This window comes from Kogia breviceps, chromosome 12 (assembly GCF_026419965.1).
Source record: "Kogia breviceps isolate mKogBre1 chromosome 12, mKogBre1 haplotype 1, whole genome shotgun sequence".
Lineage (NCBI taxonomy): Eukaryota > Metazoa > Chordata > Mammalia > Artiodactyla > Physeteridae > Kogia > Kogia breviceps.
In genome coordinates this window covers 84099555-84123291 of record NC_081321.1, presented here as the reverse complement: position 1 = coordinate 84123291, position 23737 = coordinate 84099555, and the positions used below count along the sequence as shown (strand labels likewise).

At 43.2% G+C, this 23737-nt stretch overlaps 1 protein-coding gene and 1 pseudogene across 1 annotated transcript in view; one reads left to right on the top strand and one right to left on the bottom strand.

The window, feature by feature from the left end:
• DRAM1 (DNA damage regulated autophagy modulator 1) overlaps positions 1 to 19218 on the bottom strand; it is a 39720-nt gene extending 20502 nt beyond the window's left edge. Inside the window, exons 1-2 of the mRNA XM_059081981.2 lie at positions 18735 to 19218; positions 1936 to 2003 (exon numbers count right to left, since the gene is read on the bottom strand). Coding sequence (XP_058937964.1) covers positions 1936 to 2003; positions 18735 to 18865 — 199 coding nt within the window. The 5' untranslated portion in view covers positions 18866 to 19218. The remainder of the gene's footprint in view (positions 1 to 1935; positions 2004 to 18734) is intronic.
• Positions 6831 to 8678, top strand: LOC136792319 (large ribosomal subunit protein uL15-like; annotated as a pseudogene).
• Positions 19219 to 23737: the final 4519 nt, after the last annotated feature.

Sequence of the window (23737 nt, the reverse complement as noted above, 5' to 3'; positions counted from 1 at the left end):
AGAGATGAACTACAATAACTGAAATGAAAAATACACTAAAAGTAATCATTAGCAGAATAACTGAGGCAGAAGAACAAATAAGTGACCTGGAAGGCAGAAGGGTGGAATTCACTGCTTCAGAACAGAATAAAGAAAAAAGCATGAAAAGAAATGAAGACAGCCTAAGGGACCTCTGGGAAAACATTAAATGCAACAACATTTGCATTATAGTGGTCCCAGAAGGAGAAGAGAGAGAGAAAGGACCCGAGAAAATATTTGAAGAGATTATAGTCGAAAACTTCCCTAACGTGGGAAGGGAAATAGCCACCCAAGTCCAGGAAGCACAGAGAGTCCCAGGCAGGATAAACCCAAGGAGAAACATGCCATGACACATAGTAATCAAATTGACAAAAATTAAAGATGAAGAAAAATTATTGAAAGCAACAAGGGAAAAATGGCAAATAATATACAAGGGAACTGCCATAAGGTTAACAGCTGATTTCTCAGCAGAAACGCTACAAGCCAGAAGGGAGTAGCACAATATATTTAAAGTGATGAAAGGGAAGAACCTACAACCAAGATTACTCTACCAGCAAGGATCTCATTCAGATTTGATAGAGAAATCAAAAGCTTTACAGACAAGCAAAAGCTAAGAGAATTCAGCATCACCAAACAAGCTCTACAACAAATGCTAAAGGAACTTCTCTAAGTGGGAAACACAAGAGAAGAAAAGGACCTACAAAAACAAACCCATAACAATTAAGAAAATGGTAACAGGAACATATGTATCAATAATTACCTTAAACGTGAATGGATTAAATGCTCCAACCAAAAGACACAAGGCTTGCTGAACGGATATGAAAATAAGACCCATATATATGCTGTCTACAAGAGACCCACTTCAGACCTAGGGACACATACAGACTGAAAGTGAGGGGATGGATAAAGATATTCCATGCAAATGGAAATCAAAAGGAAGCTGGAGTAGCAATACTCATATCAGATAAAACAGACTTTAAAATAAAGAATGTTACAAGAGACAAGGAAGGACACTACCTTGGATGATCACGGGATCAATGCAAGAAGGAGGCATAACAATTATAAATATACATGCACCCAACACATTGGAGCACCTCAATACATAAGGCAACTGCTAACAGCTATAAAAGAGGAAATCGACAGTAACACAATAATAGTGGGGGACTTTAACACCTCACTTACACCAGTGGACAGATCATCCAGACAGAAAATTAATAAGGAAACACAAGCTTTACATGACAAAACAGACCAGATAGATTTAATTGATATTTATAGGACATTCCATCCAAAAACAGCAGATTACACTTTCTTCTCAAGTGCACATGGAACATTCTCCAGGATAGATCACATCTTGGGTCACAAATCAAGCCTCGGTAAATTTAAGAATATTGAAATCATATCAAGCATCTTTTCTGACCACAATGCTATGAGATTAGAAATCAACTCCAGGGAAAAAATGTAAAAAACACAAACACATGGAGGCTAAACAACACGTTACTAAATAACCAAGAGGTCACTGAAGAAATCAAGGAGGAAATCAAAAAATACCTAGAGACAAATTACAACGAAAACACAATGATCCAAAACCTACGGGATGCAGCAAAAGCAGTTCTAAGAGGGAAGTTTATAGCAATACAAGCCTACCTCAAGAAACAAGAAAAATCTCAAATAAACAATCTAACCTCACACCTAAAAGAGGTAGAGAAAGAAGAACAAACAAAACCCAAAGTTAGTAGAAGGAAAGAAATCATAAAGATCAGAGCAAAAATAAATGAAATAGAAACAAAGAAAACAATAACAGAGATCAATAACAAAGATCAAAGATCAATAAATAAAAATGATACATAAACTGTAACATTTTACTTCACATGAGATTGGTAATTTTTAATTTATTTATAATAATTATTGTGTACTTACCAAGAAATGCAGAGAAGTTTATCATAAATCCAAAAATACCACTCTCTGGAGGTGTTGTTCCTGTATCACTGAGAAAGAGAAGACATGTCCAAATTAGTAAAAAGGAATTCAGTTCAGCCCTCTGGGCAGGCATGTAATTGGCAGGTATTATATTGTGTCCCTTCTGGGTGTTTGGCCACTTTGAATTCCAAAGATTTGACCTGATTTTGTTCTAAATTATTTTCAATTTGGGCTCTGAAAAATTAAAAACTACTTTTTCTTTTTTCCCCAGTTTTACTGATATATAATTAACAAACAGCACTGTATAAGTTTAAGGTGTACAGCATAATGATTTGACTTACAGACATCATGAAATGATCACCACAGTAAGTTTCATGAACATCCATCATCTCATATAGATACAAATTTTTTTGAGAACTTTTTTTGTTATGATGAGAACTCTTAGGATTTACTTTCGTAACAACTTTCATATATGACATACAGTGTTAACTATATTACCCATGTTGTACATTACCTCCCTAGTACTTATTTATATTCTAACTGGAAGTCTGTGCTATTTGACCACCATCATCCAATCCCCCCCTTCCTCACCCCTGGCCTCTGAGAACCACAAGTCTGGTCTCTTTTTCTATGAGTTTGTTTGTATGTTTGTTTGTTTTGAAGTATAATTGACAACACTCTTTAAGGAAATATTTAAAGTGAATCATGGTGGTGTTTTTCAGATGATCCAACCTGAAAAATCTGATGTGTGTGTTCATTCTTGATGAGGAATTGAGAGACTATTTTTGGGTAAAAAAAAAAACCAACCTGGTCTAGAATCACATTTGAAAAGTCTACTATTTGAATATTAAATATACATAAACACATCATTTTAATATTTAACAATACGATTTATGCATAAGAATTTACACTGCTGAAAATACGATGCAAGGCTGAGCAATAAATATTATTGATGCCTATCAGTACTTTATGGAAATAGGGTATCAAGGGTATTACTCATGGTGATAAATTATTTTAACAAAAAAATAGCTTCTATGAGACATTTCAGATGCAGTCTATCAATTAATTAATTCAATGAGCTGGAATGTAGCATTTGACATGTGCTGGCTTCTATTCATTAATGCCAAGGTTTACATTTTTATACTCTCAAGCTGCCTGCGTAAAGCACAGTTTCAAACTGATGGCAAAGGCGCTCCCAACATGCAACAACTCGTACTTGTCTCGAGTGTTTCCACGTATTAAAACAGCTCTGAAATTTAAGTACTGAAAAATAGATCAAGTTGAAAAGATGCACTTCAAAGCGTTTGAAAAATTCCACAGGAAGCCTGTGTGTGCAGGAAGCAGGAGTCTTTAAGCCTTGTGAACACTTAATATTTGAAGAGTATGAAGAGGTTAATGTTCCCCCTTCCTACAAATTCCTCTAGTCCCAATTACATCAATCTCAGTGTCACTTGTCTCTGTAAGAATCTGAAGGGTTTAGAATTAACATTACCATTTTTCCTACAAATAATCTTTTTTTCTCACTAAAGGGATGTTGAGGTGAAGGCTGCCCGACATTTGGGATGCCATTCTGAGCACGACATCGTCCTGAATGGGTGAGGAGGGGACAGGACCCAGTGATGGAAACAGCTGGTGGAAACAGCTCATGTGTGCCCTAGGGCAGCACTTTTGCCAGAAAATTCTCACAGGGTAAGGAAGCCTTCTACTCTTGACCTCAGGGTATAAAAAAGCAGCTACCGGATAACTCATGCAAGAGTACTTGTTGGCACAGGTCTGAGAAGAATCTGCCACGTGCCAGGAAGATTGTTGGTTGTGGAGAAGTGAGGATATTCAGGGGGGTGGGTAGGTGGGGGGACAAAGGTGCTCTAACAGGAGATGAGAAGATGACCATACTTGGGATGATCTGTCCAGGGAGAGAAAACCAGGACATATTTCAAGGGCCCAGGTATGCAGTCCACATGACATCGAACAAGCGATTTGAAAGCCCAGAATTTCAGAGTGATATTTTATTCTTGCTTATCTGTACATTTAAAACCATACAGGCAGGGCTTCCCTGGTGGCGCAGTGGTTGAGAGTCCGCCTGCCGATGCAGGGGACACGGGTTCGTGCCCCGGGCCGGGAAGATCCCACATGCCGCGGAGCGACTGAGCCCGTGAGCCATGGCCTCTGGGCCTGCGCGTCCGGAGCCTGTGCTCCGCAACGGGAGAGGCCACAACGGTGAGAGGCCCGCGTACCGCAAAAAAAAAAAAAAAAAAAAAGTGCTTTGCAAACAGCCTTTCCATATGCATTTGTTGAATGAATGGCTATCAGTACTGGCAGTAGACACTACTTTTTGAACACTTACCATGTACCAGGCACTGCTAGGTGCTCACCACACATCATTTCATTTCAGCCTCTCAACCTTGAGGTGGGCCTATTACCAACCCCACTTTATTAAGGAGGAAACTGGGTATTGGAGAGGTTATATAACTTGTTCCAGGTCCCAGTGCTATCAAATGGAGGGAATCTACATTCCATCTATGTGTCTGACTCTGCTTTCCTGCCTCCTCTGTGCTCTAACAGCAGGCAAGGAACAAAGCAATTAGAAGAATGACTGGGGGAGGAGAGCGAGCACAGATGTGCTGGTGAATGCTTAACAAACAGCTCTAGAGGGAACCTGATTTGTAACACAGGCCAATTTCCATGCTACAAATATTCCCAATATGTCAAAATTCAAGCTACCAAAATGCTGGTCACTGAACAAGGAGTTGGGAAAAAAATGCACAGAGTTGGCTCATCATGCCTTAGTTGTTTACCAGGAAGGTGTAAAGTAGGTTAAGGCCTCATAGCTTCTCAGATGCCATAATCTAATAATAAAACACCTTTGAAAAATGGTTCTGAAAAACCTAGGGGCAGGACAGGAATAAAGACGCAGACGCAGAGAATGGACTTGAGGACACGGGGAGGTGGAAGGGTGAGCTGGGACAAAGTGAGAGAGTGGCATGGACATATACACACTACCAAGTGTAAAACCGATAGCTAGTGGGAAGCAGCCGCATAGCACAGGGAGATCAGCTCGGTGCTTTGTGACCACCTAGAGGGGTGGGATAGGAAGGGTGGGAGGGAGACGCAAGAGGGAGGAGATATGGGGATATATGTATATGAATAGCTGATTCACTTTGTTATACAGCAGAAACTAATACACCATTGTAAAGCAATTATACTCCAATGAAGATGTTAAAAGAAAAAAAAGAATAAACTGGAAACTAATACTACATTGTAAATCAACTATATTTCAATAAATTTTTTTAATTAAAAAAAATAATAAGAAAACACCTTTGGGCTTCCCTGGTGGTACAGTGGTTAAGAATCTGCCTGCTAATTTCATTTATTAAATGAAATCATCTTTTAAAAAATTTTTATTTGGCTGCAAAAATAACCATAAACTTTATCCACTCATCAACAAAATATTTATGGGACGCCTACCATGTGTTAGTACAATCTGAGTCACAAATTCCCCTATTTATCAGATAAGAATGGTCAGTGTGTGGTTTATTTCCATTAAGTGACAAAGTGGTACCTAAACTACATTTGGTGATTTTTTTTAAATTATTTATTTATTTGGCTGCGCCGGGTCTCAGTTGCAGCACACAGGATCTTTATTGTGGCATGCAGGATCTTTTTTTTTTTTTTTAGTTGCAGCATGTGACTCTTAGTTGTGGCATGCAGGATCTAGTTCCCTGACAGGGGATCGAACCCAGGACCTCTACATTGGGAGTATAGAGTCTTTACCACTGGACACCAGGGAAGTCCCCCATTTGGTGAAATTTTGCTTAAGAATATTTCAAGAGGGGGGCTTCCCTGGTGGCGCAGTGGTTAAGAATCTGCCTGCCAATGCAGGGGACACAGATTCGAGCCCTAGTCCAGGAAGATCCCACATGCCACAGAGCAACGAAGCCCATGCACCACAACTACCGAGCCTGCACTCTAGAGCCCCAACGAGCCACAACTACGGAAGCCCACGTGCCTAGAGCCCATGCTCTGCAACAAGAGAAGCCACCGCAATGAGAAGCCCGTGCACCGCAACGAAAAGTAGCCCCTGCTCACCACAACTAGAGAAAGCCCGCACGCAGCAAAGAAGACCCAACACGGCGAAAAATAAATAAATAAAATTAATGAATAATTTAAAAATTTTTTCAAGAGATAAACAACAAAGTCCTACCATATAGCACAGGGAACTATATTCAATATCCTGTGATTAACCATACTGGGAAAAAATATGAAAAAGAATGTGTATATATATATATATATATGTATAACTGAATCACTTTGCTGTACAGCTGAAATTAACACATTGTAAATCAACTATACGTCAATAAAATTTTGTATAAAATTTAAAAAGAAAAAGTATTTCAAGAAAAGTTTCCAGGGAATTCCCTGGTGGTCCAGTGGTTAGGACTCTATGCTTTCACTGCTGAGGGCATGGGTTCAGTCCCTGGTCAGGGAACTAAGATCCTGCAAGCCATGCAGCTTGCAGCGGCCAAAAAAAAAACAAAAGTAAAGAAAAGAAAAAAGAAAGAAAACTTTCCAAGCAGAAAATGAAACTGTGGCCACTTCTAAGAACTTTTTTTTTTTTTTTTTTTGCGGTACGCGGGCCTCTCACTGTTGTGGCCTTTCCCGTTGCGGAGCGCAGGCTCCGGACGCGCAGGCTCAGCGGCCATGGCTCACGGGCTTAGTTGCTCCGCGGCATGTGGGATCTTCCCGGACCAGGGCACGAACCCGTGTCTCCTGCATCGGCAGGCGGATTCTCAACCACTGCGCCACCAGGGAAGCCCTAAGAACTTTTAAGGATAGTAGTGGTTGCCTACTATCGTTAATACAAACGGAAGGCTCCCTCTTTCATCTCAGCCACTGACATGCCATTCTGACTAAGGAAGACCCAGAAACTTAGGGGCCACGTGCCATGCAGTCATGCTATGGCTGCATCATCAAACGTCGGAAGCACCCAGAGGCCTGGGTAACGCGGATGGCATCCATCACCACAGGATCAGCTTTGACAAATATCACCCAGGTTACTTTGTGAAAGTTGGAATGAGGTATCACCACTTAAAAGAGGAATCAGAGCTTCTGCCCCACTGTCAACCATGATAAACTGTGGACCTTGATCAGTGAGCAGACACGGGGGAAATGCTACCAAAAACAAGACTGGAGGTGCTCCGATCATCGATGTGGTGTGATCAGGCAGTTCTGGGGAAGAGAAAGTTCCCAAAGCAGCCTGTCATTGTAAGCAGATAGGGTAGGGGGGCCCTGGAGGAAAAGAACCAGATATAGCTTTTTGACATTAGAGAAGCCATTTAGCCCTAAACCATTTTGTGATCTAAGCCTGGCTGCAATGCTTGCCCTTGAGCAGGTCTCAGCAGTAATGATCTTAAGGGAACAAAGGAACAAACAGCTGTTACCAGGCAAGGTGAGTAACAATAGCAAAGATAATAAATCAGTTGTAAAGACTCCCAGTTCTGTTTCAATGGTAAAGATTAGCCTGAAGCACTTTCTGGAACTGTTTCACAGAATTTAACCCCCTCTGGAGGGCTCATCCACCAGATCGACTGGAACCTAAGGGATGAGAATGTTGACCTTTTCTTTTTCTTTTTTCTTTTCTTTTTTTTTTTTTTTTTTTTGTGGTACGCGGGCCTCTCACTGTTGTGGCCTCTCCCGTTGCGGAGCACAGGCTCCGGACGCGCAGGCTCAGCGGCCATGGCTCACAGGCCCAGCCGCTCCGCGGCATGTGGGATCTTCCCAGCCCGGGGCACGAACCCGTGTCCCCTGCATTGGCAGGCGGATTCTCAAACACTGCGCCAGCCCTGCTGACCTTTTCTGATCCTCGTGACATCAACTGACTAAAGCTTGGACATTGTCGACCTTTGCCCCAACTCTATGCTGAATTCTCTTCTGTTCAAGCCCCTTCACGAGTATGCAGGTAACCTAGCTTAAAGCTTCCCCAATATTGCTGTTTGGGGAGACTCTGCTTAGGGAAAGATCGCTGGTGTTCTCCTTACTTGCTGCAAGTAATAAATCCTTCCTTCTTCCTTCTTGTTTGGCTTGGCTGTGTCTTCTGGCTTGACACCTACCAAGAGGTGAACCCACTTTTTGGGGTAACATTGTCATGAAGGTTAAATTCTTCAGCAGAAGAGTTGAGGAGAATATTAAGGGTGTGTGTGTGTGTGCGTGCGTGTGTGTGTGTGTGTGTGTGTGTGTGTGTGTGTTGTGGGGCGTGGTGGGGGAGTGGCTCTGTCCTGGTAGCTTGAAGTCACATGGAGGGAGATTCTTAAATGTTAACCAGTGCTTTTCTTTAAAAATAATATATGTATATATTATATGTATATATATATATATATGAAAGCCTCTCTTACCTTAAAATGTTCTTTTCAGTCTTTCTTTTGGTCTCCAAGCTATTATTTTACATCATAAGTAAATACTGTATCACATCTTGCACCTGACACTGGAATCCAGATGAGCATAACACCAAAGGGATACCAAGGGAAACTGATGGTAGCCTCTTTTTCTTTTACGTTTTTTAAGCTCACAGTAAATGACCATATTGTGCAAAGGCAGAGGTAGTAGGATCTGGTTGGCACAGCTGTACTTGGGCACCTAATTCAGGAAAATGGAGAATGAGTGCCGTGCCAAAGCAGTTGCCTCCCAATTTGGCAGAAGTAGTCCTCTTACCCAACTCCCACGACATCATTCTGTATCACATGGCTTAAAGACCTGGCCCAGATCCATCCACCTCCTCACTTGCCTCCTAGTAAATGAGGCACTTCCTGGAAACTGTGCAGGGGGATAGGAACTAATTGTTCATTTGCATGTGGCTTAGAAGCTGTTGAGGCTGTTATGTGTACACACTTGTGCCTAGGAAATCAGTTTACAACTATATTTACTGTGTTTAGATTTCTACAAGTTTTGTTCATCATGGAAAATTCCAAGCTCTTTATCTACCACCTTTCTCTGAACTAATTTATGATGTTAAGCCATTTCATAATCACTTGGTGCTCAAAGGGATAAAAACAATACAAATAAGACATGCATTGGTTCAAGATGGCGGAGTAGAATGACGTGTGCTCACTCCCTCTTGTGAGAGCACCAGAATCACAACTAACTGCTGAGCAGTCATCAACAGGAAGACAGTGGAACTCACCAAAAAAGATACCCCACAACCAAAGACAAAGGAGAAACTGCAATGTGATGTTAGGAGGGGTGCAATCACAATAAAATCAAATCCCATAACTGCTGGGCGGGTGAATCATAGACTGGAGAACGCTTATACCACAGAAGTCCACCAACTGGAGTGAAGGTTCTGAGCCCACGTCAGTCTTCCCAACCTGGGGGTCCAGCAACGGGAGGAGGAATTCCTAGAGAATCAGACTTTGAAGTCTCCTGGGATTTCATTGCAGGACTTCAACAGGACTCGGGGAAACAGAGACTCCACTCTTGGAGGGCACACACAAAGTAGTGTGTGCATCAGGACCCAGGGGAAGGAGCAGTGACCCCATAGGAGAATGAACCAGACCTACCTGCTAGTGTTGGAGGGTCTCCTGCAGAGGCAGGGGGTGGCTCTGTCCCACCGAGAGGACAAGGACACTGCAGCAGAAGTTCTGGGAAGTACTCATAGGGGTGAGCCCTCCCAGAGTCCACCATTAGCTCCACCAAGAGCCAGGTAGGCTCCAGTGCTGGGTTGCCTCAGGCCAAACAACCAACAGGGAAGGAACCCAGCCCCACCCATCAGCAGACAAGCAGATTAAAGTTTTACTGAGCTCTGCCCACCAGAGCAACAGACAGCTCTACCCACCACCAGTCCCTCCCATCAGGAAGCTTGCACAAGCCTCTTAGATAGCCTCACCAGCAGACAGCAGACAGCAGAAGCAAGAAGAACAACAATTCTGCAGCCTGTGGAAGGAAAAGCACATTCATAGAAAGACAGACAGAATAAAAAGTCAGAGGACTATGTACCAGATGAAGGAACAAGATAAAATCCCAGAAAAACTACTGAATGAAGTGGAGATAGGAAGCCTTTCAGAAAAAGAATTCAGTAAAATGATAATAAAGATGATCAGGACCTCGGAAAAAGAATGGAGGCAAGGATTGAGAAGATGCAAGAAATGTTTAACAAAGACCTAGAAGAATTAAAGAACAAACACAGAGAAGAATTAAAGAACAACCAAACAGAGATGAACAACACAATAACTGAAATGAAAACTACACTAAAAGTAATCATTAGCAGAATAACTGAGGCAGAAGAACAGATAAGTGACCTGCAAGGCAGAATGGTGGAATTCACTGCTGCAGAACAGAATAAAGAAAAAAGCATGAAAAGAAATGAAGACAGCCTAAGGGACCTCTGGGAAAACATTAAATGCAACAACATTCACATTATAGGGGTCCCAGAAGGAGAAGAGAGAGAGAAAGGACCCGAGAAAATATTTGAAGAGATTATAGTCGAAAACTTCCCTAACATGAGAAAGGAAATAGCCACCCAAGTCCAGGAAGCACAGAGTCCCAGGCAGGATAAACGCCAGGAGAAACATGCCGAGACACATAGTAATCAAATTGGCAACAATTAAAGACAAAGAAAAATCATTGGAAGCAACAAGGGAAAAACAGCAAGTAACTTATAAGGGAACTCCCATAAGGTTAACGGCTGATTTCTCAGCAAAAACTCTACAGGCCAGAAGGGAGTAGCACAATATATTTAAAGTGATGAAAGGGAAGAACCTACAACCAAGATTACTCTACCTGGCAAGGATCTCATTCAGATTCAATGGAGAAATCAAAAGCTTTACAGACAAGCAAAAGCTAAGAGAATTCAGCATCACCAAACAAGCTCTACAACAAATGCTAAAGGAACTTCTCTAAGTGGGAAACACAAGAGAAGAAAAGGACCTACAAAAACAAACCCATAACAATTAAGAAAATGGTAACAGGAACATATGTATCAATAATTACCTTAAACGTGAATGGATTAAATGCTCCAACCAAAAGAAACAGGCTTGCTGAATGGATACAAAAACAAGACCCATATATATGCTGTCTACAAGAGACCCACTTCAGACCTAGGGACACATACAGACTGAAAGTGAGGGGATGGATAAAGATATTCCATGCAAATGGAAATCAAAAGGAAGCTGGAGTAGCAATACTCATATCAGATAAAACAGACTTTAAAATAAAGAATGTTACAAGAGACAAGGAAGGACACTACCTTGGATGATCACGGGATCAATGCAAGAAGGAGGCATAACAATTATAAATATACATGCACCCAACACATAGGAGCACAATACATAAGGCAACTGCTAACAGCTATAAAAGAGGAAATCGACAGTAACACAATAATAGTGGGGGACTTTAACACCTCACTTACACCAGTGGACAGATCATCCAGACAGAAAATTAATAAGGAAACACAAGCTTTACATGACAAAACAGACCAGATAGATTTAATTGATATTTATAGGACATTCCATCCAAAAACAGCAGATTACACTTTCTTCTCAAGTGCACGTGGAACATTCTCCAGGATAGATCACATTTTGGGTCACAAATCAAGCCTCGGTAAATTTAAGAATATTGAAATCATATCAAGCATCTTTTCTGACCACAATGCTATGAGATTAGAAATCAACTACAGGGAAAAAATGTAAAAAACACAAACACATGGAGGCTAAACAACACGTTACTAAATAACCAAGAGGTCACTGAAGAAATCAAGGAGGAAATCAAAAAATACCTAGAGACAAATTACAACGAAAACACAATGTTCCAAAACCTACGGATGCAGCAAAAGCAGTTCTAAGAGGGAAGTTTATAGCAATACAAGCCTACCTCAAGAAACAAGAAAAATCTCAAAAGTTGAAATCTCAACATCAAAATATCTCAAAACTTACACCTAAAGGAACTAGAGAAAGAAGAACAAACAAAACCCAAAATTAGCAGAAGGAAAGAAATCATAAAGATCAGAGCAGAAATAAATGAAATAGAAACAAAGAAAACAATAGCAAACATCAATAAAACTAAAAGCTGGTTCTTTGAGAAGTTAAACAAAACTGATAAACTATTAGTCAGACTCATCAGAAAAAGAGGGAGAGGACCTAAATCAATAAAATTAGAAATGAAGGGCTTCCCTAGTGGCGCAGTGGTTGAGAGTCCACCTGCCGATGCAGGGGACACGGGTTCGTGCCCTGTTCCGGGAAGATCCCACATGCTGCCGAGAAGCTAGGCCCGTGAGCCACGGCCACTGAGCCTGCGCGTCCAGAGCAGCCTGTGCTCCGCAATGGGAGAGGCCACAACAGTGAGAGGCCTGCGTACAGCAAAAAAAAAAAAAAAAAAAAAAAAAAAAAAAGAAATGAAAAAGATGAAGTTACAATGGACATTGCAGAAATACAAAGCAACCTAGGAGACTACTACAAGCAACTCTATGCCAATAAAATGGACAACCTGGAACAAATGGACAAATTCTTAGAAAGGTATAAACTTCCAAGACTGAACCAGGAAGAAATAGAAAATATGAAAAGACAAATCACAAGTAATGAAATTGAAACTGTGATTAAAAATCTTCCAACAAGGGCTTCCCTGGTGGCGCAGTGGTTGAGAATCCGCCTGCCGATGCAGGGGACACGGGTTCGTGCCCTGGTCCAGGAAGATCCCACATGCCGCGGAGCAACTAAGCCCGTGAGCCATGGCCGCTGGGCCTGCGCGTCCGGAGCCTGTGCTCCGCAACGGGAGAGGCCACAGCAGTGAGAGGCCCGCATACCGAAAAAAAAAAAAAAAAAAAAAAAAAAAAAAAAAATCTTCCAACAAACAAAAGTCCAGGACCAGATATCTTCACAGGTGAATTCTATGAAACATTTAGAGAAGAGCTAACACCCAACCTTCTCAAACTCTTCCAAAAAATTGCAGAGTAAGGAACACTCCCAAACTCATTCTATGAGGCCACCATCACCCTGATACCAAAACCAGACAAAGATAGTACAAGAAAAGAAAATTACAGACTAATATCACTGATGAATATAGATGCAAAAATCCTCAACAAAATACTAGCAAACAGAATCCAACAACACATTAAAAGGATCATACACCATAATCAAGTGGGATTTATCCCAGGGATGCAAGGATTCTTCAGTATAGACGAATCAATCAATGTGATTCACCATATTAACAAATTGAAGAATAAAAACCATATGATCATCTCAATAGATGCAGAAAAAGCTTTTGACAAAATTCAACACCCATTTATAATAAAAACTCTCCAGAAAGTGGGCATGGAGGGAACCTACCTCAACATAATAAAGGCCATATATGACAAACCCACAGCAAACATCATTCTCAATGGTGAAAAACTGAAAGCATTTCCTCTAAGATCAGGAACGAGACAAGGATGTCCACTCTCACCACTATCATTCTACATAGTTTTGAAGTCCTAGCCACGGCAATCAGAGAAGAAAAAGAAATAAAAGTAATCCAAACTGGAAAAGAGGACGTAAACTGTTACTGTTTGCAGATGACATGATACTATACATAGAGAATCCTAAAGATGCCGCCAGAAAACTACTAGAGCTAACTAATGAATTTGATAAAGTTACAGCATGAAAATTTAATGCACAGAAATCTCTTGCATTCCTATACATTAACAACAAAAGATCAGAAAGAAAAATTAAGGAAACAATCCCATTCACCATTGCAACAAAAAGAATAAAATACCTAGGAATAAACCTACCTAAGGAGGTAAAAGACCTGTACTCAGAAAACTATGAGTCACTGATGAAAGAAATCAAAGATGACACAAACAGATGGAGAGATGTTCTGTGATTGGAAGAATCAATATTGTGAAAATCACTATACTACCCAAAGAAGTCTACAGACTCAATGCAATCCCTATCAAATTACCAGTGGCATTTTTTTACAGAACTAGAACAAAAAATCTTAAAATTTATATGGAGTCACAAAAGACCCTAAATAGCCAAAGCATTTTTTTTAACTTTCTTTTTTTTAAAATAAATAAACTTATTTATTTATTTATTTATTGGATGTGTTGGGTCTTCATTGCTATGCGCGGGCTTTCTCTAGTTGTGGTGAGCGGGGGCCACTCTTTGTTGTGGTGTGCGGGCTTCTCATTGCAGTGGCTTCTCTCGTTCTGGAGCACGGGCTCTAGGCACGTGGGCTGCAATAGTTGTGGCACGCAGGCTCAGTAGTTGTGGCTCATGGGTTCTAGAGCACAGGCTCAGTAGTTGTGGCACACAGGCTTAGTTGCTCTGTGGCATGTGGGATCTTCCTGGACCAGGGCTTGAACCCGTGTCCCCTACATTGGCAGGTGGATTCTTAACCACTGCGTTACCAGGGAAGTCCCACCAAAGAAGTCTTGAAGGAAAAAAAACAGAGCTGGAGGAATCAGACTTCCTGACTTCAGACTATACTACAAAGCTACAGTAATCACGGCAATATGGTACTGGCACAAAAACAGAAATATAGATCAATGGAACAGGATAGAAAGCCCAGAGATAAACCCACATACCTATGGTCAACTAATGTATGACAAAGGAGGCAAGAATATAAAATGGAGAAAAGACAGCCTCTTCAATAAGTGGTACCTGGAAAACTGACAGCTACATGTAAAAGCGTGACATTAGAACACTCCCTAACACCATACACAAAAATAAACTCAAAATGGATTCGAGACCTAAATGTAAGACCAGACACTATAAAACTCTTAGAGGAAAACATAGGAAGAACACTCTTTGACATAAATTGCAGCAAGATCTTTTTTGAACCACCTCCTAGAATAATGGAAATAAAAACAAAAATAAACAAATGGGACCTAATGAAACTTAAATACTTTTGCAAAGCAAACTACAAACAAGATGAAAAGACAACCCTCAGAATGGGAGAAAGTATTTGCAAATGAATCAGCTGACAAAGGATTAATCTCCAAAATATATAAACAGCTCATGCAGCTCAGTATTAAAGAAACAAACAACCCAATCTAAAAATGGGCAGAAGACCTAAATAGACATTTCTCCAAAGAAGACATACAGATGGCCAAGAAGCACATGAAAAGCTGTTCAACATCACTAAGTATTAGAGAAATGCAAATCAAAACTACAATGAGTTATCACCCCACACCAGTTAGAATGGGCATCATCAGAAAATCTACAAACAACAAATGCTGGAGAGAGTGTGGAGAAAAGGGAACCCTCTTGTACTGTTGGTGGGAATGTAAATTGATACCGCCACTATGGAGAACAGTATGGAGGTTCCTTAAAAAACGAAAAATAAAAAAAGTAAAATAAAATAAATTTTAAAAATTTTAAAAATGAAAAATAGAACTACCATATGACCCAGCAATCCCACTACTGGGCATGTACCCAGAGAAAACCATAACTCAAAAAGACACATGCACCCCAATGTTCATTGCCTCACTATTTACAATAGCCAGGTCATGGAAGCAACCTAAATGCCCATCGACAGACGAATGGATAAAGAAGATGTGGCACATATATACAATGGAATATTACTCAGCCATAAAAAGGAACGAAATTGGGTCATTTGTAGAGTGTGGATGGACCTAGAGACTGTCATACAGAGTGAAGTAAGTCAGAAAAGAGAAAAACAAAAATTGTATATTAACCCATATATGTGGAATCTAGAAAAATGGTACAGATGTACCGGTTTGCAGGGCAGAAATAGAGACACAGATGCAGAGAACAAATGTATGGACACCAAGGGGGGAAAGCGGCGGGAGGGGTTGGTGTGGTGTGATGAATTGGGAGATTGGGATTGACTACACACTGATGTGTATAAAATGGATAACTAATAAGAACCTGCTGTATTAAAAAAATAAATTAAATAAAAATTTTTTTAAATGCATGATAATGTAAGCTTGGTCAAATACTGTTCTTTAAATCATTGGATACATGTGATTCCATTACTCTAAAGCCTGGGGTCATGGTTTACTGGGGGGACTGAGATGCTGGCAGTATGCAAAGTTATCTGCATGTCCAAACAGGTTTATCAGACTGTCCTAAAATCCTAGGCCCATTGCTTGGAAGATTAGTCAGGGTCTAGAACCAAAAAACACTTAATGCACCCGTATAAGGAGACCATTACTTCCTTTGTCTTCATATTTAAATATATTATTTAAAATAAATAAGTATGATAATAAAAAGTCATTCCATCCTTCATGGATGTTACATTCCAGCAAAGGAAGATAGATGATCAGCATAATAAATAAGTAAATCATATAGTTTGTTAGAAGGTAATAGGTGCTATGGAGAACAAGACTGGATGGGGGGGGAACAGGAGCACTAGGGTGCAATGTTAAATAGGGCCATCAGAGCAGGCCTCACAGATAATTGAACAAGGAAGGAGGTAAGGAAGAAAGCCTGGTGATATCTGGAGGAAGAACATTCTGGCAGAGTAATAGCCAGTGCAGAGGCCAGGAGGAAGAGGTGTGCCTGACATGCTCAAGACCCAGGAAGGAGGCCAAGGAGTCTGGAGAGAAGTGGAGGGAGGGGGTAAGGAAGAAGAGGAGACATCAGAGCAGAGATGAGTTAGAGAAGAATGGTCTGGGCCAAATGGATAAATCTGGAGTTAATCCCATCATGTCCAGAGACTTGCCCTTCTAATCCTGCCCTTGCCCTGGCCTCAATGACTTAGTTTTCTAGGAGGCGGCAGAGGCAAGCCAGTGCTCCAGCCACTCACGTAGGCAAAGAGAGCAGACAACCTAAAGGCCCCAGGCACACTTAGGCAAGCAATCACGTGTTTGTAGGCTGAAGGCTCCCGGCAACAAGGGAACAATCTCGTGCCTTTTTCTCCTGTTACTCCACTTTTTCCTGAAAGTTTCCTTTCCTTGCTAAATTTAAAACCCTCTTCCTTGGAATGTCTGTGATTTGAGCATCTTACAAGTGGTTGGTCCTGTCAGCTCATTTCCCCATTTCTGAATGTCTAGTAGCTCACCTGGAGGTGATATTAATCACAACTACATCAGACACCTCTACAAAGCTCAAACCCTGCCTCTGATTGCCTAAGCCAATGTGTACCAAATACTACCTGCCCCTGACCTTCAAACTGGCAACAAACACAGCTGCTGTTTCCTCAATAAAAAGCATTACAGGGAGTGAACTCTTGCTTTTTACATCAGTCTAAGAGGATCTATCCCACTTCAGATACAAGAGAAGCAAGACAATGGCACTTGGGACAGAGACAAGCCATGAAAAACCAAGCCGAGGTTTCTGCAGGGGCACCACGGCTGATGGGAAAGTCTCCTCAATGCATGGGACGCCTCATCTTGCGTGGGCAAAACCACCACCATTACTATAGATTTGGTTCTGTGTACTATTCTGCATATCACTTGCTTCCTTGCATCTTTAAACTGTAGTCCCCTCTTGATTCACTTCGTTTCCCCTTCCTCGCCTACAAAAAAGATTACAGAGCATTGCTCACCAGGCAGAATGGCTGCAAGAAGAAGAGGCCCTACAACCTCTATAATCTCTACAATCCCTACAATAATAAGCAGTAACCTTGGGTGTCACCAACTTTATAATGCCCTCACCAATCAATACAGACCCAGAGCGGTCACACCACTTGGATAAGGATGGAGTCTTCAAATGTTTAAGCAACGCCATTACCACAGTCAAGGCGCAGAGCTGGGAGCCACACGAAGAGGATCCAGGCGCATGTCCTGGGCACTGATAAAGTGACTCTCAAGAAAGGTTAGAGGCCGGACGTCCCTGGTGGCGCAGTGGTTAAGAATCCCCCTGCCAATTCAGGGGACACGGGTTCGAGCCCTGGTCCGGGAAGATCCCACATGCCACAGAGCAACTAAGCCCGTGCACCACAACTACCGATCCTGCGCTCTAGAGCCCGTGAGCCACAACTACTGAGCCCGCGTGCCACAACTCCTGAAGCCCGCACACCGCAACAAAGAGGAGCCTTCACTCTCCACGAGAGAGGTGCCTCTCTCGACTAGAGAAAGCCCACGCACAGCCACAAAGACCCAACATAGCCATAAATAAATAAATTTATTTTTTAAAAAAATTAAAGAAAGGTAGAGGCCAGAACTCATGAAAGACGAAATGGTATAATGACAACACAAGACATGTCACCAACTGTTGACAATTTGAAGTCCCAGTACCCAGAGGGATCTTGGGCAGCTCCATCCAAGAGAGCTTAAAGCGTCTTCCAAACACCGCTACCAAAGGTAGCATGGTGTTGCTTCTGGCATGGGAATGAATCTGGGTGTGAGTTCTGCTTTCACCATTTCTTAACTGTGACATCAGTGTCACACTGATGAATTTCAACATCAGCTTAAACTTAGTTTCCTTGCAAGAAAAATGAGCCAGACAGCCACTTCACGAGGACGTTGGGAAGCAGGAGTGAAATACGTGAGCTGTTTTAGCGTACACCTGGATCTGCCTCTTACACACTCAATGAGTGGCATCCAACAGGATCCATCCCTGTTTCAATACCGCCAAAGAAGCGTCTTCCAGAGATTCTGTCCCATACGCAGTCTCAAAGTTCTACTGTGCATCCTCGATGGTTCCTGACGCCACTCTGCTCAGTGTTCAGGGTAAAATCAGAACCGCTCAACTCCTACCCCCAGCCTCCCTGTGCCTCGCGGAGCTGCCAGGAGCACCCCCTCTTGGTCGTCAGTGCTCCATCTTTCCGCAAGACGCCCCAGCTGGGTCTGGACTCCTTCCCTCCGCATCAGCAGTGCTCCCCCGCGGTGCTGCTGCCCCGTCCCGCGTCCGGCCTCCCACCCGCCTCCTCACCTGATGTAGGGGAGGAAGGGGTTGACGTGCCCGGAGAGCACGGCGACCACGTAGGAGATGATGAAGGCGGCGGACGACCAGGTCACCAGGAGGAAGGGGATGAAGGCCATTCCCCTCAGGAAGCACAGCATCGCGCCGCCGCCAGGAGGGCGCTGCGCTCTGCTGGGCGGGAACGGGGGGCTGCTCCGCGCTGCTGGGAGGCGGGGGCCGCGCACGTGCCGACCTGCGGCGCGGCGGCCGCGGCGCCAACAGCCACGGGCGTCCCGGCGGGAGGATCCGCGACGGCGGGGCAGGCCCGGCCCCGGAGGGAGGAGAGGCGCGGAGAGCGGAGCGAGGCGTTGGGCGGCGAGGCGGCGGCCCGGGCTTGTTGAGAAGCGAGTGAAGTCACAAAGCGGCGGCCCCGCCGACTTGCAGGCGCGCGGCGACCTACCCGCGAACGCGACGCCGGGGCTGCGGGGCCGCGGGGCGGGGGCGGGGGCGGAGGGGGCCGGCTCCTTTCGCTTTTGATTCGGCCTCCGGGCGGGGGCCACGGCGGGAATACCCGCCCAGACGGTCCCAGCCAGCCAGGCCGCCCTTGCTCTTGCGCAACTCCGGGGAAACGGATCAACGCCTCCCGGCCCCTCTTTCCCTCGGTGTTTCCGGGGTGCCGAGCCTCGAACCCCGACGGCTTCCTCTCCGTAGTCCCGCCGCCCGCTCGTGGTGACATCCACCCCATCCCGACGCGCTGCGACGGCAGCTGCTGCCCCGGCTGCCGGGGTCCGGGCAGAAGTGTTCGGTGACGTTCGCCAGGACACGGGGCACGGATGCGGCACCCACGTGGATGGTGTCCACCTGAAAACCGAGGGAGTGTAGAGGCGGGTGTTTGCAAGGGCCGGGGGTGAGCTCTGGCCGAGCCTGGACGACCCCGGTGCTGCCCACAGAGCTGCTTCCCCCCTACCCAGCTCCAGTCCCCCCTCCACCCCACACAGCGGACTCTTCTTTCCTAGAAGTTAGGTTTCTCTTTCTCTCACGGACCAGGGTTAGCCCTGGCTTGGAGCCATGACCTAAAGTGAGTAATGGGGACTTGATACATTTCAAACCCTGCGAAAGGGATTCGTGTTCTGAAGGCGCTGGCCGGCTCAGTGATTTTGAGATATAGTTTAGGGATTCTGAGCCCAAGGTATGTGAGGTCACTGGTCATTGGTAACCAAACGTGGGTTCATTTTAGCCACATTAACATTTCTTGAGTGTCACACCCTGCTGGAGGACAGTATACAAAGATTAAGTAGTTTCATGGGGTCTAGGAGACTGACATGTGAAAATAAAATACATTGTATGGAATATTAAATAAATATGAGATTTTTTTTAAAATAGAGATATGCACAGAGCTGAGAGGCTGGGGCCAGTGCTCGCATGAAGAGCCAGGTACGTTTTCCTGACAGATAGTAGAGGTTTTTAAAGTAAATCATTGCTCTTCATGCAAAGAAAGGTGAGACTAGCATTCCAGTCCAAGGAAACAGCAGGAGAAAATGCACAGACGGTGAATTGCCTGTTTTTCTGGACCTAGAGAAGTACCCTAGGGGACTTCCATGGTGGTCCAATGGTTAGGACTCCACGCTTCCACTGCAGGGGGCACAGGTTCCATCCCTGGCCCGGAAGGACTAGGATCCCACATGGCCGGTGGCCTAAATGAATAAATAAACCATTAAAAAAAAAAAAAGAAGCACGCTAGTGTAAGTCAGGGAATGGAGAGGTGGGCAAAGAGGCTACATCACCTGAGCCCTGCTAAGAATCTTATTTGTCTGAACGTATGGACACCAAGGGGGGAAAGTGGTGGGTGGGTGGTGGTGGTGGTGTGATGAATTGGGAGACTGGGATTGACATATATACACTAATATGTATAAAATGGATAACTAATAAGAACCTGCTGTATAAAAAGATAAATAAAATTTAAAAAAATTTTAAAGACTAAAAATGTACAAAAAAAAAAAGAACCTTATTTGTTTGGTTTTGGTTTTGATAGTGAGAAGAGTAAGAACATGGACAGACTTGTATTTCAGGAAATCACTGAGCCTGTGGGGGAAGTGACCACCATATCCAATAACGCAGAAGCTTTTAGTTAAGCCTTTTAAAAAAATCACAAAAGTTGCCATCCTTAGTTATCCATTGTAGGTCTCTACTTAGGTTTCTGCATTTTGAAAACCCACCAACTTCCTCGGTCTTGCTTGCTTTTCCCTATCCCCTCCTGCTTCCGCTTTCCTACTCTATAACTGATCTGATTTAAAAAACCCTCCCTGAGGCAGAGGAATTATGACATCAAATGGAATTCACCTGATCATTTTATCTTTCTGTTGCTTTTGTAAGTCCCTTAATCCAACTGGCTAATCACTTTTAACACAAACATACAGGAGTTGTCTGACTATAAAGGCAGAAAGAATAAAATAAGTATGGATATATATTTATTTATTTATTTATTTAATATAGGTATATAAGTGTAACTAACTGCATACACATACATATGGTGTCAAGCAGCCCTAAGGAGCACAGCGCTGCTTTCCTTTCAAAAAGCTTCTGGGGCTTCCCTGGTGGTGCAGTGGTTGAGAGTCCGCCTGCCAATGCAAGGGACGCGGGTTCGTGCCCCGGTCCGGGAGGGTCCCACATGCCGCGGAGCGGCTGGGTCCGTGAGCCATGGCCGCTGAGCCTGTGCTCCGCAGCGGGAGAGGCCACAACGGTGAGAGGCCCGTGTACCGCAAAAAAAAAAAAAAAAAAAAAAGCTTCTGATACTGTAGATTTTTTTTTTTTTTAAGCAAGGGATACTTTATTTTATTTATTTTATTTTTGTCTGCATTGGGTCTTTGTTGCTAAAGGCAGGTTTTTCTCTAGTTGTGGCCAGCGGGGGCTACTCTTCGTTGCTGTGTGCAGGCTTCTCATTGCGGTGGCTTCTCTTGTTGTGGAGCACAGGCTCTAGGCATGTGGGCTTCAGTAGTTGTGGCACATGGGCTCAGTAGTTGTGGCTCACGGGCTCTAGAGCGCAAGCTCAGTAGTTGTGGCTCACGGGCTTAGTTGTTCCACGGCATGTGGGATCTTCCTGGACCAGGGCTTGAACCTGAACCAGGCCCTGAACCCATGTCCCCTGCATTGGCAGGTGGATTCTTAACCACTGTGCCACCAGGGGAGCCCTTATTTTTTTCTTTTAAATATTTATTTGGCTGCGCCGGGTCTTAGTCTTTAGTGATGGCATGCAAACTCTTAGTTGTGGCACGTGGGATCTAGTTCCCTGACCAGGGATCGAGCCCAGGCTCATTGGGAGCCCGGAGCCTTAGCCACTGAACCACCAGGGAAGTTCCAATACTGTAGATCTTATGACACCCACTGCTTGGAACAGTAAAGTTTATATGGTAAGAAATGCAAAAATTCTGAAAAACAACCTTACTGGTGAAGGAAACCAGATTATGTAACCCCCAAATATGCCTCTTTGACATACTGTTTTGAGCCGAAGGCAATTAGGAGCAGCAAAAACAGGAAAAGCTCTTTCTACCCTCCTCCTTTCTGCCTAAAGACAAAATATAAATTGCCTTTGCTGGAGAAGGTTCTAGACTTGTTAGCCCAGAGATGACACCAAACAAACCTCACTCTGTTAGTTCCCCCAAGATATTACATTCCCAGTTTCCCGCCCTTAGAAGCCTTAAAACGCTTTCCTTTGTCCCGTCATTTCTATACAAATTTATTTTTTCTTTGTTAAAATGCTATATACACCCAAGTTCTAGCCACCCCTATGAGTTACTCATCCCTGACTTTCTCCCGTGCATTTGAGATATACATATTAATAAACTTCTGTTCATTTTTCTGTTTTTTGTTGACAGAGACCCAAGCTGAGGACCCAGAAGAGTAAAAGAAAAAAAAAATTTTTTCTTTCTCTACACTGGGTAACTTTAAGATGTATAATATAATAAATATTGTGCATCTCCCTTTGAAATGATTCTGACTTTCTGTCAAAGGTAGTCACACTGTCTCAAAGTAAGGGTCTCAGTGGACTGTCCTTTTGAGGATGAAGTCATTCTTCCTTGATCATCATTTATTGAAAGGTAGTGTTGTTCTGTCCTAAATAATCTGCACACCAAAGCTCAGGTATCATCCCCTTTTCATGGATGAGGAGACTGAAGCTCAAGGTCATTCAGCTAATGAACAGAGGTGCAGAATTTGAATCCAGGTCTATCTGACTTCAAAAGCCTGCAACCCTAACCATTGTGAGGACTGTCTCACTCTTCTAAATCCTCAAACTCCAGAATTACAGAAGGAAACCCCTTAAAATATATAGTTATCTAGGGCTTCCCTGGTGGCACAGTGGTTAAGAATCTATCTGCCAATGCCGGGGACATGGGTTCAAGCCCTGGTCCAGGAAGATCCCACATGCCGTGGAGCAGCTAAGCCCGTGCACCACAACTACTGAGCCTGCGCTCTAGAGCCCGTGAGCCACAACTACTGAGCCCACATGCCACAACTGCTGAAGCCTGTGCACCTAGAGCCTGCACTCCGCAACAGGAGAAGCCACCGCAATGAGAAGCCCGCACACCGCAACGAAGAGTAGCCCCCGCTCACTGCAACCACAGCAACGAAGACCCAATACAGCCAAAAATAAAAACAAATAAATTTTTAAAAATATATATAGTTATTATTAAATTTTTGTATATGTGTATTTATGCATGGGTATATTATGCATTTTGAAAAACTTACACAATATATAATAACAACTGAGAAGCATCCATAATTCCCTGGCAATAAGTCAACTTTCTCAATTTTCTAATTTCTGTTTGGCTTTTTCTCATAGGAATATTCAAAATCAAATTGTAGTTGCAAATTTGTAGCTTGATTATTTTTATGTATCAAATATCTATACCATGTTGTTACAATCTTCGAGTTACCACTTTTACTCTGTATTCATCCATTGAATTAATGAACTATACTTTGTTTCACTGCCCCCAATGTTAAACACTTATGCTCATCCAGATAGTTCTCTATTTTAA